The sequence below is a fragment of the Erithacus rubecula genome, assembly GCF_903797595.1.
Source record: "Erithacus rubecula genome assembly, chromosome: 4".
Taxonomy (NCBI): domain Eukaryota; kingdom Metazoa; phylum Chordata; class Aves; order Passeriformes; family Muscicapidae; genus Erithacus; species Erithacus rubecula.
The window spans coordinates 11,109,256-11,127,284 of NC_136686.1; the positions used below are offsets into that span (position 1 = coordinate 11,109,256).

General features: G+C 40.8%; 1 protein-coding gene across 1 annotated transcript in view; it reads right to left on the reverse strand.

Moving 5' to 3' along the window:
• Positions 1-1,906: 1,906 nt before the first annotated feature.
• Positions 1,907-18,029, reverse strand: part of FBLN1 (fibulin 1) — a 74,804-nt gene continuing 58,681 nt past the window's right edge. Inside the window, 1 exon segment of the mRNA XM_079304160.1 lies at positions 1,907-2,384. Within this exon segment, the coding sequence (XP_079160286.1) occupies positions 2,245-2,384 (140 nt within the window). The 3' untranslated portion in view covers positions 1,907-2,244.

Genomic DNA, 18,029 nt, shown 5'->3' on the forward strand with positions numbered 1-18,029 from the left:
AACCTTGTTAGAGAAAACAGATGAGAAGACACAATATCAAGACAATAGACCTGCCCACAGTAGAAAGAAATTGAAGAATGCTGTTATTTGCAGGTTTGGGTTTTGGGGTTTTTTTGTTTTTTTTTTTAATTATATTAAGGAGCACACTTATTGTTTTTGGTTCTACTGAATTCCAACAGCCTTGTCTCACATGGCTGCTCAGAATCACCTCAGAATAATTTTGAAACCAAGGGAACCAAGGGAAGTTACTCTGCTGCCCTTAGCATCATTTGCTTATTTTGAGATCACTGTGCAAGAAGTAGATAAGAGTGCAGATTTTTCACTGTGTTAATATTTTCCCTGCTGTTCTTATGAGTGGTATCATCACAATTCATAAGCAAAAAAAAAGGTTAAATGAACCACATCAACCACAGCCAGCCACCACCAGCTCTGTATGTGATGTAGCCCATGGCAAAAGGAACTGATGCTTTGTTTAACCTCTGTGAAGCCCACCTAGCTCGGAAAACTCATCCAAGGTGATGAGAGCATCCCAGGTGTGGGTTCCTTGTCCAGCTGCATTAGTGATCTCACTTGTGTCAAGAGCAAGACTTGAGAGAGGAGATGTCAAGCTCAGATGGGTAAGAAAAAGGCAATGGGGGCATGGCATGAACATTTCCATCCTTGCCCAGCACGTGAGTACAAACATATACTATTTTTCTATACAGTGTGGCTTAACACCACCATGGAATATAGAAAAGTCATGTGCCAGCATCCCTGTGAAACACTAAATGCAAACTGCTGAAATTCTGCAAGAGGGTTGCTAGGGGCTGGTGCTCACAGAAAAATCCCTCAGAGCTCACACTTGTTTTCTGCCACAGCTGGCACCTGCTATTTTTGGCATCAATAACATCCTCTCAAACAGACCCAGAGCACAAACACTTGCTTAAAAAGTAAATGTAGCAGGATCACACTGACCTTAAAGCTCATCCAGTTCCAACCCCTGCCAGGGCAGGGACACCTTTCACCATCCCAGGTTGCTCCAAGCCCCATCCAGCCTGGCCTTGGACACTTCCAGGGTTGGGGCAGCCACAGATTCTCATGGCAGGCTGTTCCATGCTTAGTGCTAATAATAACCAAGGAGATCTGATGTGGCTGGGGAATATGTATATGATGAATTTGTTTATAAAAGCTGCATCATATAACTTTCCCAGGAATCAGCAACCATGGCATATTTTGTAGTATTTCCCATTTGACCTTCTTTATTGCCTCATATCTTTACAAACATAAATGAAACATGGAGTTATTTCTTTTCTGTTCTGTAATAAGAAAAACATACAGTATTTTGATATCCAGAAAATACATTAACATTCATTTATTTGTGAGATTTTCATTGTATTATTACATATGCCTTGGTTTGGTGCATAGGAAATGTACAGTTTAATATGCTAATTTATTACCAATTTTAAAAAGGCATGGAGCTTTAGAACAGACAGGAGATGAAGTCTGAGTTTCCCATGTATTGCTGAGTACTGGTGAGATTGGAATTTAAACAATATGCTGCATTCCTGTAACAGATTATTTTCAATGACAGGTACTTGTTTAATTAGAATCAAACAATTTTATGAATCAAATAATAAGTACCAAAAAAAGGGAGTATTTTTTAAATATGTGCAATAGCTTGTTAGTCTCTAAATATTTCTGATTCCTTTTGCACTTCCTCTGGTTGCTGCAGCTGAATGTCACTTCTTAAATATCCAGGCTGAACTTTTCAGGAATGATTAGCAATTCTGAGGGCCTATTCAGAAGGCCCAAACCTAAACTATTTATCACTTTCTGACAATCCTCTTCAAGGCAGTTAATTTGAGGTGAAATTATTAATCCTTATCCTACTTCCATCCTATACTCATCCCTGTATATCCCCAGCTCTGACATCTGTTTTGTTCTACGGCCTGTCACCCAGGTTATCTGGCCAAGGAGTAATAGCTGAAATCTGTCCAAACACTTAGAAAAGCTTTAAATTTCACCAGGCAGCTGAGCAGTTTTAAACACTACGTATTTATACAAACAACTACATAGGCTCACTTAATTTGTTCTGCCCTATGTCTAATCAACATAATAGCTTGTTATTTATCTTAAACTATCATCCAAATATTTAAAAAAATAAAACAACAACAACAAAAAAGAACACTATTGGGTTTTAAGAACAAATATATGACAAAAGCTTGTGGTAATGTTTCAGGCTGGAGCACTTGTTTTGGGTGTCCCTCAGAACCAGTACTCAGACACGAAGACATGGACGTTGACGATGTTGCGGTGGGACACCACTCCACCCATGACATAGTTCATCTCCAGTTTCAGGATGGCATGGAAGGGTCCAATTATGGGCCTCACCTGGCGAACTACACCTGTTGGGACAAAATAGGTTGCTGAGATTAGCAAGGGAAGTCTGGGGGAGGTAAACAGCCCTTGGTATTCAATATAGCCCAGAGAAAGGTGTTTTATTGGGTCTGTAAACAGCTTGCAAAAGAAGGATAAAATACAACTTATAAGTCAAAATATCTTGAAGATCTATAATGAGCCCTCAAACGTTGCAAATGGCAAAACCCTCCTATATATTCTGAAATCACTAATATTTTTTACATTTGATTTGGAGACAAATTCAATAAGCATGCCGTGGCATTGCTTTTACATAGGTCAGAAGGAGATTTCCCTGGGTAACCCAGAACACACATTGCTCAGAGGAGTACATGAGCACACTTAGGAACACCATGTAATTCTTCATATTGTGTTGAAAACCCCATTTCATCTGGAACAGTAAAAACTATCTGTATTGCAGAAACCCTTCCCCTGTGAATATCAGATGACATCAATTTGTAAATCATTAGTGTGCTGAGTCATGGATGGACAATTCCACTGGACACAACAGGAATAAAGTTTAATGAGGAAAGGGGCTATCTCTGCATCTGCTCCTATGTTATCCTCATGTGAATTGCATTCCTTCTCCAGCACTAGGGCTTGGGTAAGAAAGGAAGCAGGAAGGGAGAAGTTGTGTCTTCCAGTCCTGTGTCTGGTTTGCCATGGAGGAGCCGCGGTGCCAGGCAAAGCAGGATGAAGATTGATTGAGTCCTCAGAGGTGGCAGGGCAAGGCTTGTCCAACTCCCCAGCCAGGCAGCAGGGTAGGCCAAGGGCAGCCAGGTTCAGCCAGAGCCCCACATGGCCTGGTTCATGGATGATGCTGGGTCAAAGTCAAACTGAGGAGGTAGCGTATAGGGCAGGGTCTAGAACAAGCAAACCCTGAGTGTGCTACAGCCAGAGACCGACTCTCTTCCAGCACTGCTTGGCAAGGACTGAAGCTGACATCAGTCTCCTGGGCTCAGGCAGGTGTGGGAGAGGACCCTGGGGAGACACATCTGGGTCACAAGGAGTTGCCTTTGCCTTGACACAATGTACCTACACAGAATAGTGGTACAGTTTCAGACCTACTAAACAAAATCAACTCAAGTTTTGCCATTGACTTCAAAGGCTCCAGATCAGGTCCTAAACATATTCTCACTTCTTGTTTATTTTCTAGGCCTGGTGTTAAAGAGCAGGCAGTTAATACTCTCAGTAGGGATAGAAATTAGCCAAGATCATCCAACAACATGAAAAGGGTCCCAGCTTATTCTTTTTTACAGCTTTGCTATCCTGACTCTGATTACAGCAAGCTCCTACTGCACAGTCCAAATGCAGTCTCTGACTGCTGGCTATTGCCAGCTGGACTGTGACTGCAAGTACTGGTTTGCAGACTCTGAACACAGCTTTCACCCACGACTATGACTGCAGGCTCCAACAGCAGCTCTGACTCCATCAGACCCACTCTGACCTCACAGCAGATCTTTTACTGCAGCAACTCTCCTCCTTGTTTTGTTCTTCTTTGTGTCTCTCAGATTGTTCCTTCCTCCTCAAATCTTCTTCTAGATCCTCTTCCTCCAAGACTTCCACCAACCTACCCCTTTTATCATACTTATCTTTATTAGTCACAACTGCAACCCATTAAGGGCAAGGCTATTCCTCTTCTTTGGTAATTAGTACAACTGTGATTTATCAGGGGCCAGGCCTAATCTCTTCTTCTACACCTACAGGCAGCTACCAAACCACTCTCCTCTGAAAAAGATGTCCCCAAATGTCATAATCATGTGAAGCCAAGGTCAGCTGTAGGCACAGGGAGTCTGGTGGGGAACCCCCCTCCCCTGACACCTCCTTCTGACAACAGACTGTTCTGACTGTGTGTTTGATTCAGAAGGAAGTGCACAGTTTAAGGAAGGATGGTTTGAGATGTACTACTCCTGCATGCTGGGGATTATGTTTCACAGGCAGGCAGCACACCAGAACCATCATGGTGTCCCAGATGAGCTTCTGCAGCCATTCCCTACAAACACACTGGCCTGAGATCTGATGGGAGGCATAAACATTTGCTTATTCCAGCTGTCAGCACCTTTACCTAAGACAGCGATGACATTGCAGTTCCATCCTGTTCAAACACTAACTAATATCTTCAGCATGCAGTGAAATTGCAAACTTCTCACCACAGTCACTTTGCCTCCCATATTTGATGAATACGCTTTTAAAGCATCCTGCCCCCTGCAATTTATATGCATATATATATATATATATATATATATATATATATACACTTACATTTTATTTTCTTTAGCTTTCTTGGCTACTCTTCTGTATCTTATAAAAATGACTGGGCTTGGCAGATGATGTGTTGAAACAGAAAAGCCCTGCTAAAATTGCCAACCCTTTAGGGTAGCATTTAAAGCATTTTGCTAACAATACATCACATTATTGCAGGCACCACTCTAAATGAGAACCATGGAAATTCACAGCACTGAAATCACTCAGTGCTGGCAATCTTTAACCAACCCTGTGAGCAGCTCCTGCAGTAATCACCAAGCCCTAGAGAGCAAAGGCTGCTGGTTTCATTTAGCAATCCTATTATAGCATTCTACACTTCCTGGGCTACTCCACTAGTTTGCTCTACTCTAGAGGTGGGATTGCAAGTGGTGTTTTCTCTGCTGTGCTATGCCAAATTATGGCAAACATTCACACATCACTGATGCAGCATTCAAAGCCATTAGTAATGTTCTCATTCCTTCTGAGATGCACCCTACTAACAGGCAGGAAAAAAAGTGCAAAGGGCAAACACTGCAGTCCATGTGGCAGTGCCTTTTCACACAGTTCTCTTGCTGCAGTTTTAAAATCCAGCCTATAAAATTGAGAAGATGCATGCATGCTGACATCTATACTGAAGAAAGAAATTGAGGGAATCTAGAAAGAAATTATACTCTGACAATAGTTATTTATACAGTTTGTTATGCCAATGTTCTAGATGGTCCTGAAATGACCACCCATTCTCTCCCATTAAATGAATAAGGATGATACAGGAAGGTGGCTTTGTGCTACAGCATATGTGTAAGGATGCATTCATTCTGAATGGGCAAAATGAAAAAAAAAATGTTAGGAGAAACCCTTCAAATGTTCTTCTGGACAAAAGCATGTGAGAGGTTTTACTGCCCTTGGCAGGTTCACTCCTTGAGAATTTTGCATTTTTGTTTTGTGACAAGTGCTAAAATGGGAAACCTGAGTATTTTGCTCCACTAAACTCAAGGACAAATGCAGGTGGAAACCACAAAAGATGCTTCCTGTGTCTGATTCTCTCCTGTCTCTGACCTTTCACATCGCATTCAAGGGGGGCATAATTCTGCTAGACCCAAAAAAGGCCAGCAGTGCCTTGAGCTGACTCACACAAAAGACTAAAGAAAAATCTTGAGATCTAGGCCTGGCCCATGTAGTTCACATATGTGGCTCAATAAATCAGTCAATATCTCAAAAGCATTTAGCCGGAATACATTTGAAGAAACCACATGTAGTATTTCTTGGTGCTTTTAAGTTATGTGGATTTGTGAGACACTTCAACATTTGCATAAACATGCTATTTCACTATCCCTTTTGGCAAACTAATGGGTCCAGATTTGTGGTCTGGCAGCTGTCAGAATTTATAGCCGAACAACAAGTACAAAAACATACCGTATAGTAACAGCAAGGTTATGATTTTTAAATATAATTTCCTGAGAAGTCAGGAAATATATAAATTAGGGCTGCTTTTTGATCTCTAAATCCAAAGTAGGTGGATGGAGCCACTCAGATTTGCTGTGGGGATAACTGCAGACTGGGACTGGGTCCTGGAGCACTGTAGCAGTGCCCACTGTTCTGAGTCACTGACTGCAGGATGCCACAACCAGCAGTGGTGCTGCTCAGGAAATTACTTGAAAACAGAGGTCTCTCAAATACCACCATTTGCTCCTCTCAGGCACCAAAGCTACAGGCTCTACAGTTGGCAAGAGGAGGAGGAGGAGGAGGAGGAGGAGGAGGAGGAGGAGGAGGAGGCGGCGGTGGTGGCAGCCACGTAGTCAGGCAGAGTGTCTCCCATGAGCTCACCTGTGCTTGGATTTGCTGTTTGGTTAACTGAGCACAGATGTCATTACATGTAATAAATATGTTTGGGTATCTTCAGGATTTGTTGTCCTCCTTTTAAAAAAGTGATAAGATTTCTTTCTCTAGCACACTTTACCCTTACTGAAAACAGCATCTATGGCAATTCTTCCCACCTGCTGATCTGTGAAAGCAAACAACCTCAGAGTGAGAGGCAGCAAGTTTTTGCATGTCACAGTAACAGTCTGAACATGGTCCAGCTCCTAAAGCTCTATAATTAAGACACTGAGCTACTGTCCTCTCCTGTTTCTTATTTCATGTTTTGTATTTTAATCCTTTCTAAGGTAGAGCATGCCACCATATATAGTGAGGACAATAACCTAAATAATACATAAAACATACTTTTAAGTGAGAGCAATGACAATAGCCAATAATCTCAGTAACTGTCACTGACCTACCAAAGCTTTGCTTACCAGGGAAGATGGGATAAATAAAACAGCAAGGATAATATTGTCAGTATTCCTAAGCCTTTCAGTAGCATTTCTAGTATTTTAATAGGAAAGAATCATAGAATTGTTTTGAATAAAAAGGCCTCTAAGATCAAGTCCAACCATTAATTCAGTGCTGCAAAGGCCATCACTAACCAATGTCCCCAAGTGCCACATCCACACATTGGTTAAATCCCTCCAGGGTTGGTGCCTCAACCACTTCCCTGAACAGCAACCTGTTCAAATGCTTGACAATCCTTTTAGTGAAGGAATTTTCACCAATATCCTCCTCTGGCACAACTTAAGGCTGTTTGCCTTTGTCCTGTCTCTTGTTCCCTGGGAACACAGCCTGACTCTCACCTGGCTACACCCTCCTGTCAGGGAGTCGTAGAGAGTGAGAAGTTTCGCCCTTGTTCTGGTTCAATTCAGCATCATAAAGTCACCCAGGACACACCCGAACCTCCTTTTCTCCAGGCTCAGCTCCCCCAGCTCCTTCAACTGCTCCTCATAAGACATGTTCTTTAGATGCCACAGGTATTCCTTGGCTTGTCTATACCTCTTTAAGATATCATTACATTTCTATGCTTTGAAATATGTGAGACCCTCAGGCAATTCACCTCTGTGTCTGCTTTCTGCTTGTACTTCTGCATTAGGCAGCTGATTTGCTAAGAAGCTCCATTTTCAGCTGAGGAGAAGAGCTGCTGTTTTGTTACCACATTAACCCATTCTGGCTGACAAGTCCTTGCCTTGTCATGCACTCACATCTTGCCTCCAGACTCCTAATTCTGATTTCTATGCTAAGCTCCTTAAAATACTCCCATTTAAAATAACCTTTCTTTCTATTTTTTTTCACTGTTAGCCACAAAATCTGCTGCAATTACACTTCCAGGGGATCTGGTTCATGGTGTTCCTCACACCACATTTGCACCTCCTCTAAAGGAAGTTCCTCTAAGAGGGATCCCCATAATGTGCAAAAAGCAAAGTAGAACCAAGCAGCTTATTTTCATACTGCCATAAGAAATGACTGGTTTGGGTTGGTAGAGAGGTTGCAGTATGTTGCATTTTATGGTTCAGAGGTGAAGCTCATAGGATTTTCCACAGGGATTGATTCTCAAGTATAGTCAAATATTTATATCATCATTAGGAGCACAGAATAGACATAAATTGCACCCATTCCTCAAAAAGAGAGCTTCAGAGATCCTAAATTTTAAGGATCCCCCAAAAACTCAAGCAGCGAAATGCTAGTGGAGCAGGCAAGGCATCAAAGGCTGTCAGTGGGGCTGTATCTGGTGACTGCTGGAAGAGGGGATGTGTTGCAGTAAACTCCTCTTGCCTTGCCTGCAAATGTAGGCATATATATGTGTATATATAAACAATCTCAGCTACTGACAAATCAGAAGTTATTCTTCCAAATAACCTGTGGGCTATGCTCAGGGAAATACAACAAACACAGTTATCAAAATTGGGATCACTTCCCTCAACCACATTTCAAGTTTTGTGTTAAGTAACAAGCACGAGAGCTCTTGTTCCTCTTGCCTCCTTCCCATTGCTTCCCCCATGGGGTTACAGCTATATAGTTTTTTTTCCTGCCACTGCAAAGCAAAGGACAGTAAAAAATCACCTTCTTCTTTCCCTTTGTGCTCACAGCAAGCACATAGTATTCTTTCTGTGACACTTCTCAGGAGGCAAGTTAACAGAGAGATGTGTGGTTGGTTACTATTGGTTGAATCCAGCAGTATCACCCTGTTTTCACTAGTGCAACACCTCAACCTTGACATTACAGGCAAGTAATAATTTAGCAACTTTTTCTGGGAAATAAACAAACTATTTAGGATAATTTGCTATTTTTTAAATCATTGTTTAGTTGTATGATCTGTGGTCAGCTGAAAACTGACCATGAATAAATGTGGGATGTGTGGTAAGGAATTACTGAGAAAGCATGAAGTGGTGAAAAGAAGAAAATCCATTTTTCTGAATCATTAATCTCTAGTTAACTTATTCATGAGATCCTAAATAGAACAAGACACATACTTTTATTAATTCTAAGGTCTATTTAAAATTAAACACTCTGTAAAAACTATGTAAAATACTAAAAATGGGATATATTTGAAATACCAGAGCTGTCAAACAAATGCCATGGTTTCATGGTGAACGCGGCGGTGGTGCTGGGTTGATTGTTGGACTTTATGAGTTTAAAGGTCTTTTCCAAATTTAATGATTCTGTGATTCTACAAAGTCTAACCATAGCTAATCATCTGCTTTTCCTGCAAAATAAGCACACACTGCTATTCAGGCTATCTTGGGGCTTGCAGAGGCCATGCACTATTAAAATTAACTTCCATGAATTGGAAATGAATATTGGTGGCAACATATGAATGTCTAGTCCTCATTAGATAAATAAAATCCTATGTGACATCAAGCATGTCTGGTTTCCCCCCTAAATTTCCTAACCCTTGGGCTATGACAGGCCTGACTGTAAGTGAAAGCTTAAGTCCATCATGAAATAGAATCACAGAACCATAGAGTGGGTTGGGTTGGAAGGGATCCTAAATCCCACTGAGTTTCTTCCCCTGCCATGACAGGGACTCCTTCCACTATCCCAGGTTGCTCAGAGCCCCATCCAACTTGGCCTTGGACAGGGATAGGGCAGCCACAGCTTCTCTGGGTAACCTGTGCCAGGGACTCACCACCCTCACAGAGAAGAATTTTTTTCTGTATACCCAGCCTAAATATCCCCTCTTTCACTTTTAAACCATTGTGAACCCATTGAAAATTTCCCCCTTTGAAAAGAAGCACAGGAAGGATTGTCAAGAGAATGCGCTGTTACATGGTGAGAGAGTGCTGTCTAATTTCAGATGGAACTTTTGGGATGAGCTGCTTGTGACACCTACATGAGAGATTTCAATGACACAAAAAAAAAATCCACCCTTATAATTTTTCCTCCAGTTATTTTCCTTGTGCTTTAAATGGATACTTGGAACATGAAATGATCAATTGGGAAAAATTCAAGTATAAGAAAATCTGACAAGAGCTCTGGAGATGTAACCTAAACTCAGTTGAAACTCAAATAACTTATTTGCCTTTATATTAAATTCCAAATGATCTCAGCCTATGTTCTAAAGTCCTACATTTGACTGTTCCTGGGTCTCTGTTTCTCCACAAAAAACACTCTGGTCCTTTTTACAGCCTTGTCAGAAATGAATAGTCCTAACTATCTCAACACAACAGTAACTACCCCTTTCTAAGTAATGGATCTTCAGGGATCCAGGAGGTTGTTCCTCCTGAACAGCCATTCTGCTGCTGTTAAAGACAAGGAGCCCAAAACTCTAGCACACTGGTGGTATAGAGTGGTGAGCAACTTTTTGAAGGGATAAAGCTTGTTTATGAGTTTCATTTGAGCAATACAAGACCAATCTCCTCATGTTAATGTGAGATCCTGAACTATAACTTCAAGTTTTCTTTTCTCCTGAAGGCTTTTTGCTTTATACTGCAGGCCAAGATTTACAAAATTAAGAGTAAACATCTCTACTGCATCAGTGCTACTCAGGAGTATTGTCATAGTTTCAGAAGAGATGTTCAGGCAATTAGGAAATTTAGGACTAGGGAAATTATCATGGCAGAGATTATTATAAAAGGTAAATTGATAGTATCATTCCAGAAATGGGCAAGAAGAAAATAAACCCTATAATGAATTAATGCTTCTTTGGATAAAATCATAGGAGCTGCAGGTTAGGCTTGAACACCAAGCTCTCTCAGTCTACAACATGTAAATACATGTCTATAGTGTAAAGCTAAAACTACATAGCAAATTTTTGGCTTTTCAGATCTTAATTCAAAAGAAGTCGTGGTAAGATTTGTAATTTCTTATCCAGTATTCATTACAAATACAAAGAGTTCATCAGTAGCATTGAAAAATAATTATTCACATATATTCATGAGCCTAGAGTTAAGGCTTTTTCCAATCTATCTTACTGTCCACTTATCCAGCCTATATTTCCTTGAGAGGCCTGTGAGAGTAGTAAGGGAGATGGTGTTGAAAGCCTTACAAAAGTCAAGATCAGCAACATCCACTCTTCTCATTAATCCAGCCATCTTTTTGTAGAAGGATGTCAGGTAGGTCAGGCATGATTTCCCTTTCATAAAACCTTGCTGTCTGCTTCTAGTGACCTCTCATAAGAGTCCTTATGATGTTTGGAAATGGTTTCCAGATGGATTTGCTCCATCACCTTCCCAAGGATTCAGGTGAGGCTGACCAGCCTTTCCTTCCCTAGATCCTTTCTGGCCTTCCTGAAGATTGCAGTGACATTGCCTTTTTTCATGGGAACTTTTGATCACAATCTTTTAAAGATAGTTGAGAGTGTCTTACAATGACATTGGCAAGTTCCCCCAGCACTTGTGGCTCAGTACCCCACCAGCACCCATGGACTGAGTTATGCACAGTTTGTTAAATGTTCCCAAACCTGAACCTCCTCCACTGTGGGTGAGTATTTCCTGCTCCAGATCTTCCTCTTGCTCTGATAGCCCCAGGACTCCTGAAGGTCAGTTTTATCAGTAAAGAATGAGGAAAGAAAGCATTGAATACTTTGGCTTTCTCCATGTCTTTTGTCACCAGTTCTCCTGCCCTATTCCTGGCACCACAGGTATTATTTTCCTCCACTCCTCTCCAGTTCATGACTGTGCCTAACAATCTAGCTGTCAAACTGCAGGCATTTCTCAGACCACCAGATATTTGTCTGCTGACTTCAGAAAGTTCATGTATACTTGAGATTCCTCCATCTTTCAAAAGCTGAATAGTCATTTTAATTTTCTTTTTTTTTTTCCCTGTGTGTGCAAAAGCTATCTATATTTCTCTCAATGTTTTGTCACAGTAACAATGTGGCTTCTCCTATGATACTCTATAGTTTCTGTTATAATCTGATTTATTGATAAGTAGCTGCTCTTTGTAAAATGAAATATTTCTTTGTAATCATCACTCCAGGCACCAAATCATATACTGAAAAATAGCTCTGAAGATATCATTAATCCTTAAGATGCCACACCTGACAAACACAACTACAGTGAAATGATTCACAAAACTCATTAATCAAAATACAAGTACCAAAATAGATTTCCTCTTGCCTTGAAGTATATTGCCCTCATAACATTGTGAATTAGACCTTCATTCAAGTTTGATGGTGAACACTTCACAAAACAAAAGTTTTGGTGAATAAAGATGGAGTTGGATGTTAACAAGGTTTCCATGCTGATGGAGAACTGCTTCACAGTAACGTGGCTGGCTATACATTTCTTTGATGAAGTATCTGGGGACAAGATTTTCAAAAACATACTTTCAAACTTGAACATCTCAGGTCTTTATTTAGGATAAAGGCCTGTTTTTCAACTGTTGAGCAACCAAATGCTTTTAAAATACTTCAGAAGTCAGTTTGGCCTTATAAAATTCATTTTTATAAGCTATATGACACTCAGGGTAATTTCATTGCTGGTTTAAGCTGATCAAAAGTAGTGGTCCTGTTATATCCTCCATCCCTTTCCATGGATAAACACCTGAAAGAACCAAAACCTCAGCTTGGCACACAAGCACTCATCTGCCCACAGGATGTTGGAGGTGGACAGGAGAAGGGGATTTCCCCTTGGAGCACCAACAGAGTAATGCCATAACATTGAGCAAAACCTCCTGTTCCTCCTGTTGGGAATAGAAAGGTAGCAGAGATTTGGGCACTGGCACAGTGAGTATTGCACTAGTGGTATGAACAGGGCTCCCAATGACCCAGGCCTGCTGGTGCAGTGCTGACTGCAGTGGCACATTACCCTGGGATATGAAAATAATGTGTGTGTGTCTGTGTGTCCCTGGAGCTGTTCAACAGTGATTGTCCAACACTGCAGCTCAAGACAGTATTGGATACTTTTCTGAGAAATGTCCAAGAGGACAGGGGCGTGTCAGGACACCCCTCAGAAGAAGAGCATAACCAGGCAGGCCATGCCTGGGACCACAACCACCACCTCTGGCTCACATCTCTGCAGAAGACCTGTGACCACCAGAATAATTGATAAGCCATGTGAAGGGAAAGCTCTCTTTTAAAGGCTGATTGAACAATTGTCTAAAACTCTTCAGATACTCACAGCCTTTGAAGTTTTCACCCAGGGTACGAGTGTTAGTTTAAGTTTAGCTAAAGCTAAATATTTTTCTCCCTTTCCTTTTGTTTCAACTCCAAAGAAAAAATGAAATTACAATACAGGAATTACATTTCAGCATGGAAAAAGGATATTTCTGCATTATTCAACACAGCAGAAATTTAGGATTTAATTAGGAGTCATGAACACTTGGGCTTCTCTAGAAAGCTTTGATTGCTGAAATGCATCAGATAAAGAGGCCATAAAGAGGTGTCATCACATTAATACATTTTTTGGCCATTAAGAAATGCTGAATATTTTCAAAGCTATTATCTGTCATGTTGGATCATATGGGGCCTTGGTATTATGAAAGAATTAAAACAATCTTCGATTTTACTGAGGTTTGGCTAGTTTACAAATACTGTGGTCTTTATTAAGGATACTAAATAACTTCAGAGAGATGTGCTCTTATCTTGGTTTGGCAAACTTGAAGTGCTTTTAGATGTCTGGTTTGCCTTCCAGTCAAACCTTGCAATGGGTTTCAACGTTGGCAATGCTGTGAAATCATTCATGCCTAAAATGCAACAACTGTACTTGAAGTAGCCTCATTAAAAAATAGTTTCCTAATATATTTTTAATCTATCCTGTTCCACCTTTAAGAATGCGAGATGCCCTATGCATTAGAAGAGCCTTACATATTACAAATCAGGTGGACAATCTTCAGCAATGAATGTCCAAAATGTGCCAAATCATATATATCAGCCTTCTGCTACTTTATTCCCAATATCTTATTTACAGGGCTTCATGTGAGAGTGGTTATGTTTACCCTGCCTGTCTCACAATCGCATTATTCTGATTAAGCCACACTTAAGTCCACAAGAGCACCTGGGCAATTAATTATTGCAACCCCTGAGTTAAAAGCATTTCTTGGCAAAGAGCCACAATTATGGCACACAGCATAATATGGCTTTGTGGTTAGATTTACCATGGAAAAAAGAGTACCTGATGCTGAGGCTTTGACACAGAAGCCCTTATAGAGTGCTCAGTCATCAGCTTGAGGCAAACCTTGAGGCAACAGCTCTGCTGTTCCTGTTTGCAGAATTCTGACAAGGAGGCCTCCTGAGCTTTAATGTGTGTCAATTCCTGACCAGTTCCAAAAGGCTGAAATAAGGGTTCACTTCATCACATTTGGCCCCTTTAAAAATGAAAGTTAAGGCAGGGTTGTTTTTAAGTGAGCCAGGCAGCTGCGTATCATACTGGGAAAGATTTACAATATGCCTTGGGTCTTATCTTCCTTTTCCATTTTTATAGGATGTGTAGGTGATGCTGTGAGAAGAATATGATTGCTATCAACACAAAAACTCAGATACACCAGCAGAAGCACCTGAATCATAGAATTATTAAGACTGTAAATATTTTCAAGATCATTGAGTCCAACCTTTGTCCAAACACCATCTCAACTAAACGAGAGCACTGAGTATCATGTCCAGTCATTAATCAACTGCATATATATTTCACACTGGGAGATCATAATAAAAGCAGGTCTTTGACTACTTTGCACTGGGGCAGAGCACCTCAGAAAGCTGGATTCACACAGACATCTCTTAGACAAATTGCTATAGTATGTTTCTTGGTTTACTGGATTTCAAATCTGGCTTTATTTGCTCCTTTATGCAGTATCTCAGCCTGCTGTTTAACATGAATACCAGAAAATGCATGCTATGCAATTTGAATCAAGGACTTTGGTGCCCTTTGCTGTCCCTAACTCAGTCAATTTCTTACCCAAATTGTCAGGTTTTATACTTCATACCACAGTTCACAGAATGTCATCAGACCTGCTGTATAATTTATCTGCCCGCTGAGCCTTATGGAAGCTGTAACCAAAGATGATCTGTATGAATGGTTTTGTAATACCTTGTACTACCAGAGAGGTGATATGAACACAGATCAAGGAGGAGAGTTTGATTAACTAGACACTTGCAATGTGCTAGAGTGAAATTTGGCATTAGGAAGGTTATTTCACTTGAGATCATTCTCACCAGAGAAGCACCTTCAGCATTTCTCAGATATTAAATGAAAATTTACCTCCTGCTCAAGGTGCTCCTTTGCCCCCAGAAGAGCTCTCCATCTTCATTTTTTTTCTGGAGGGGAGGGAGGGTGTTGAGCAATTTGACTGCTGAGCAGTGCAGTCAGCAGCATCCTGAAAGGGCAGGTTCAGGCAGTAAATCTAGGATGCCTTTTACCAAATGGCTTCTGGGCATCCCCATCTCAAATACACAGCTACTGATTTCAACAAGGCAACCTGGGACAGAGAAAAACTCACAAAATATTCTTTTCTGGTGAGAGTGGAAAGTCTAGGGATGAAACCAGAACAAAGATACTGAAAGGGACTGTGCTTTTTTTAATGTACAGTTGCAAAAGCCTGTTGAAAAACCTACTGAATTATGTCCTGCTCCATGAGCTTGCTGGTAATGACCAGGCATAACCAATTTTGTATGCCCAGACACCGTTGTTATTTACACTAATGAAATTAGATCACAGCAAAATGTTTCCTATGCTGCTTATTTTCTAGAAAGAGTATCTGCATGGAAAAGTGTTCTCTCTTCTTGCCCTGTAAACAGAAGACTTGTCTGCATACCCTGGCTTTGCCTACCCCTCCCCTGCTCACAGAATCCAGCTGTAGGTGAACTATTGCTTTCAGCACCAGCTGTGCCAGGAAGCCTACATCAGTTGGGAAACTCATTTTTGAACACCGAAACAAATGCATAGTAAGAACCAGCCAGCCTCTGGCCCAAGGACTGAGTCTGGAACAACACAGAAGGAGAGAGAAGCAGAGGGAAATGCAAAGGTACTTGCCTGGAAATGGAGAGTGGGTCCAGGAACAAAGCTCAGACCAAAATCTTTTGCAGACCAATGACTGAATTTCATGTCCGACCATACAAACATTTGCATGGAGGACTGTAAAAAGACTTTGCCACACTGCGAATGGCCAAACTACTTATGAGATACAGAACTACTACCCCTGTGCCACAGACAGGGGTCATAAAAATCAAATGCACCTCCAGACTCCTTCTCCCGCCCCACCTAATATGGGATCTCACAAACACACTTACTCAGGGTACCTGGTTTTGTTTATCTTCTTGATAATTTTTGACAAGTCTCTCCTCAGACTCTGGAACACACTAAGCAATCATGATACCACAGTAGAAATTAGACTAGTGATAAATCCAGCATGGTGCTATCAGTAGTTGAGACACTTTGAGGTAACATAATGAACTGTCATTGATGTAAAAGAGACTGGAAATTTGGGACAGACAGTAATGTAAGCCTTGCAAATAACAGTGGAGAGCAGTAGTACATATCAGTGTAGATACAAGTGCATTCATGCACCAGCACAACCCCCATTTAAACTCTATAGTGACTTTATAGCTGTATTGGCTCTGGATGTTCTCCAGAAGAATAGCACCATTCTGCTTTATAAACAAGGATATAGGCTTTGGTTATTACCAAACGCAATATGGAAGATTTCAGCCTATCAAAACTACTTTTAGCTGTATTATGAAATTTTAAAACGTTTCTGAAGTTTACCAGACTACTAGGTGGGATTACTGTTTTAAGAAATTAATGCATAGCTGAAGGGGAAAGTGTTTTATAGCAACTGATAATACCTTAGGCACTGATAGGACATTTTTGCACAGGTTGAAAATGCATTCTTCATTTTTCACTGACAGCTGGTTAAAGGAGGAATGCAGTGAAAGGTCTATAAAACTTTAAAAAAACCTCAAACCTGAATAGGTCTGTACTTTTGTTTTTCTCCCACCCATGCTAGTAAGTGATGTTAGGTTGTTAACAGTATCATTTAGACTCATTGCCACCTTGGCCTGTAACCACACTGGGAAACAAGGAGTCTTCATCACTTCCTGAACCAGGGAAGATGGGGGATTTGCATCTCCTTTTAATATAACAGGGTAAAAATATTGGAAGCAACTTTTTATACAATTCTTTTTCATCATATTTCATGAAGTCTATACTATGCCTCTCCAGGAGTCTGGCTTTCATTCCTTCTCTCTCCCACTGGAAGATATTTTCTGTAGGTCAGCAGAGCTACTTTTGGCGTTTGTGCTTAGTTCTTTTGGCTCCTCTATGTCTGATAGAGCTCATCAATGATTCCTGTTTGATATGTTTTCTTTCCTTGATTTTGCAATGCTGTCCTTGCCTCTTTCTTCTCCTACCTTTGGGCCTGTTTCTTCCACATATCTTTTGGGAGACTGTGTTCTTTCTTTTTGTAACATTACCTGGGGCAGCACCTTTCTCTTCTTCTATTTTCTTCCTTTATCTTGCTCACAGCCTGCTCCTTCACACTCATCTCCTCCAATGACTTCAGCTGCAATATCTCCACCAACAAAGCACAAACCATGCTGATCAGCCATTCTCCATCCCATCTCATGCATAATTCAGCTACCCTAACATCTCCCTGAAGTCTCAGTGTCAGCTTAGATGAATAATGGCTGAAAGTGGTAACCTGAATCTTTTCAACCCAAAATTCTGTGTTGAAGCCCCCACCTTTCTTCTGTAACTTCATCTTTAAGAGCTCCTCTCACTCTTTAAACCTTTCCCAAAAGAACTGTGCCTTTTCACTTTTCTTTCCCCTCAGTTGCCCTTTTGAGAGCATCTTTTGCATTCACACAAGCACAGGTTACATCCAGGTCATCTCTGTCCTTGTTAGTGACAGCCTTGCTAAAACTGTGTTACTAATGAGGGTCTTCCTGTAAGTGGATCTTCATTGGCCTGTCCTTTCTCCCCCTCTTTTCCAGTGAATCCCTTCACTGAATTCCTTCACTGACTTCCTACAGTCTGATATTGAGTCAAGGTTTATTACACTGAGAATTTCTAGTAATTATTACACTTTCAAAATTTCTAGGAATTATTTTCCTGCTTTTTTCCATCTACTTTTATTCATTTCATCATGCACTG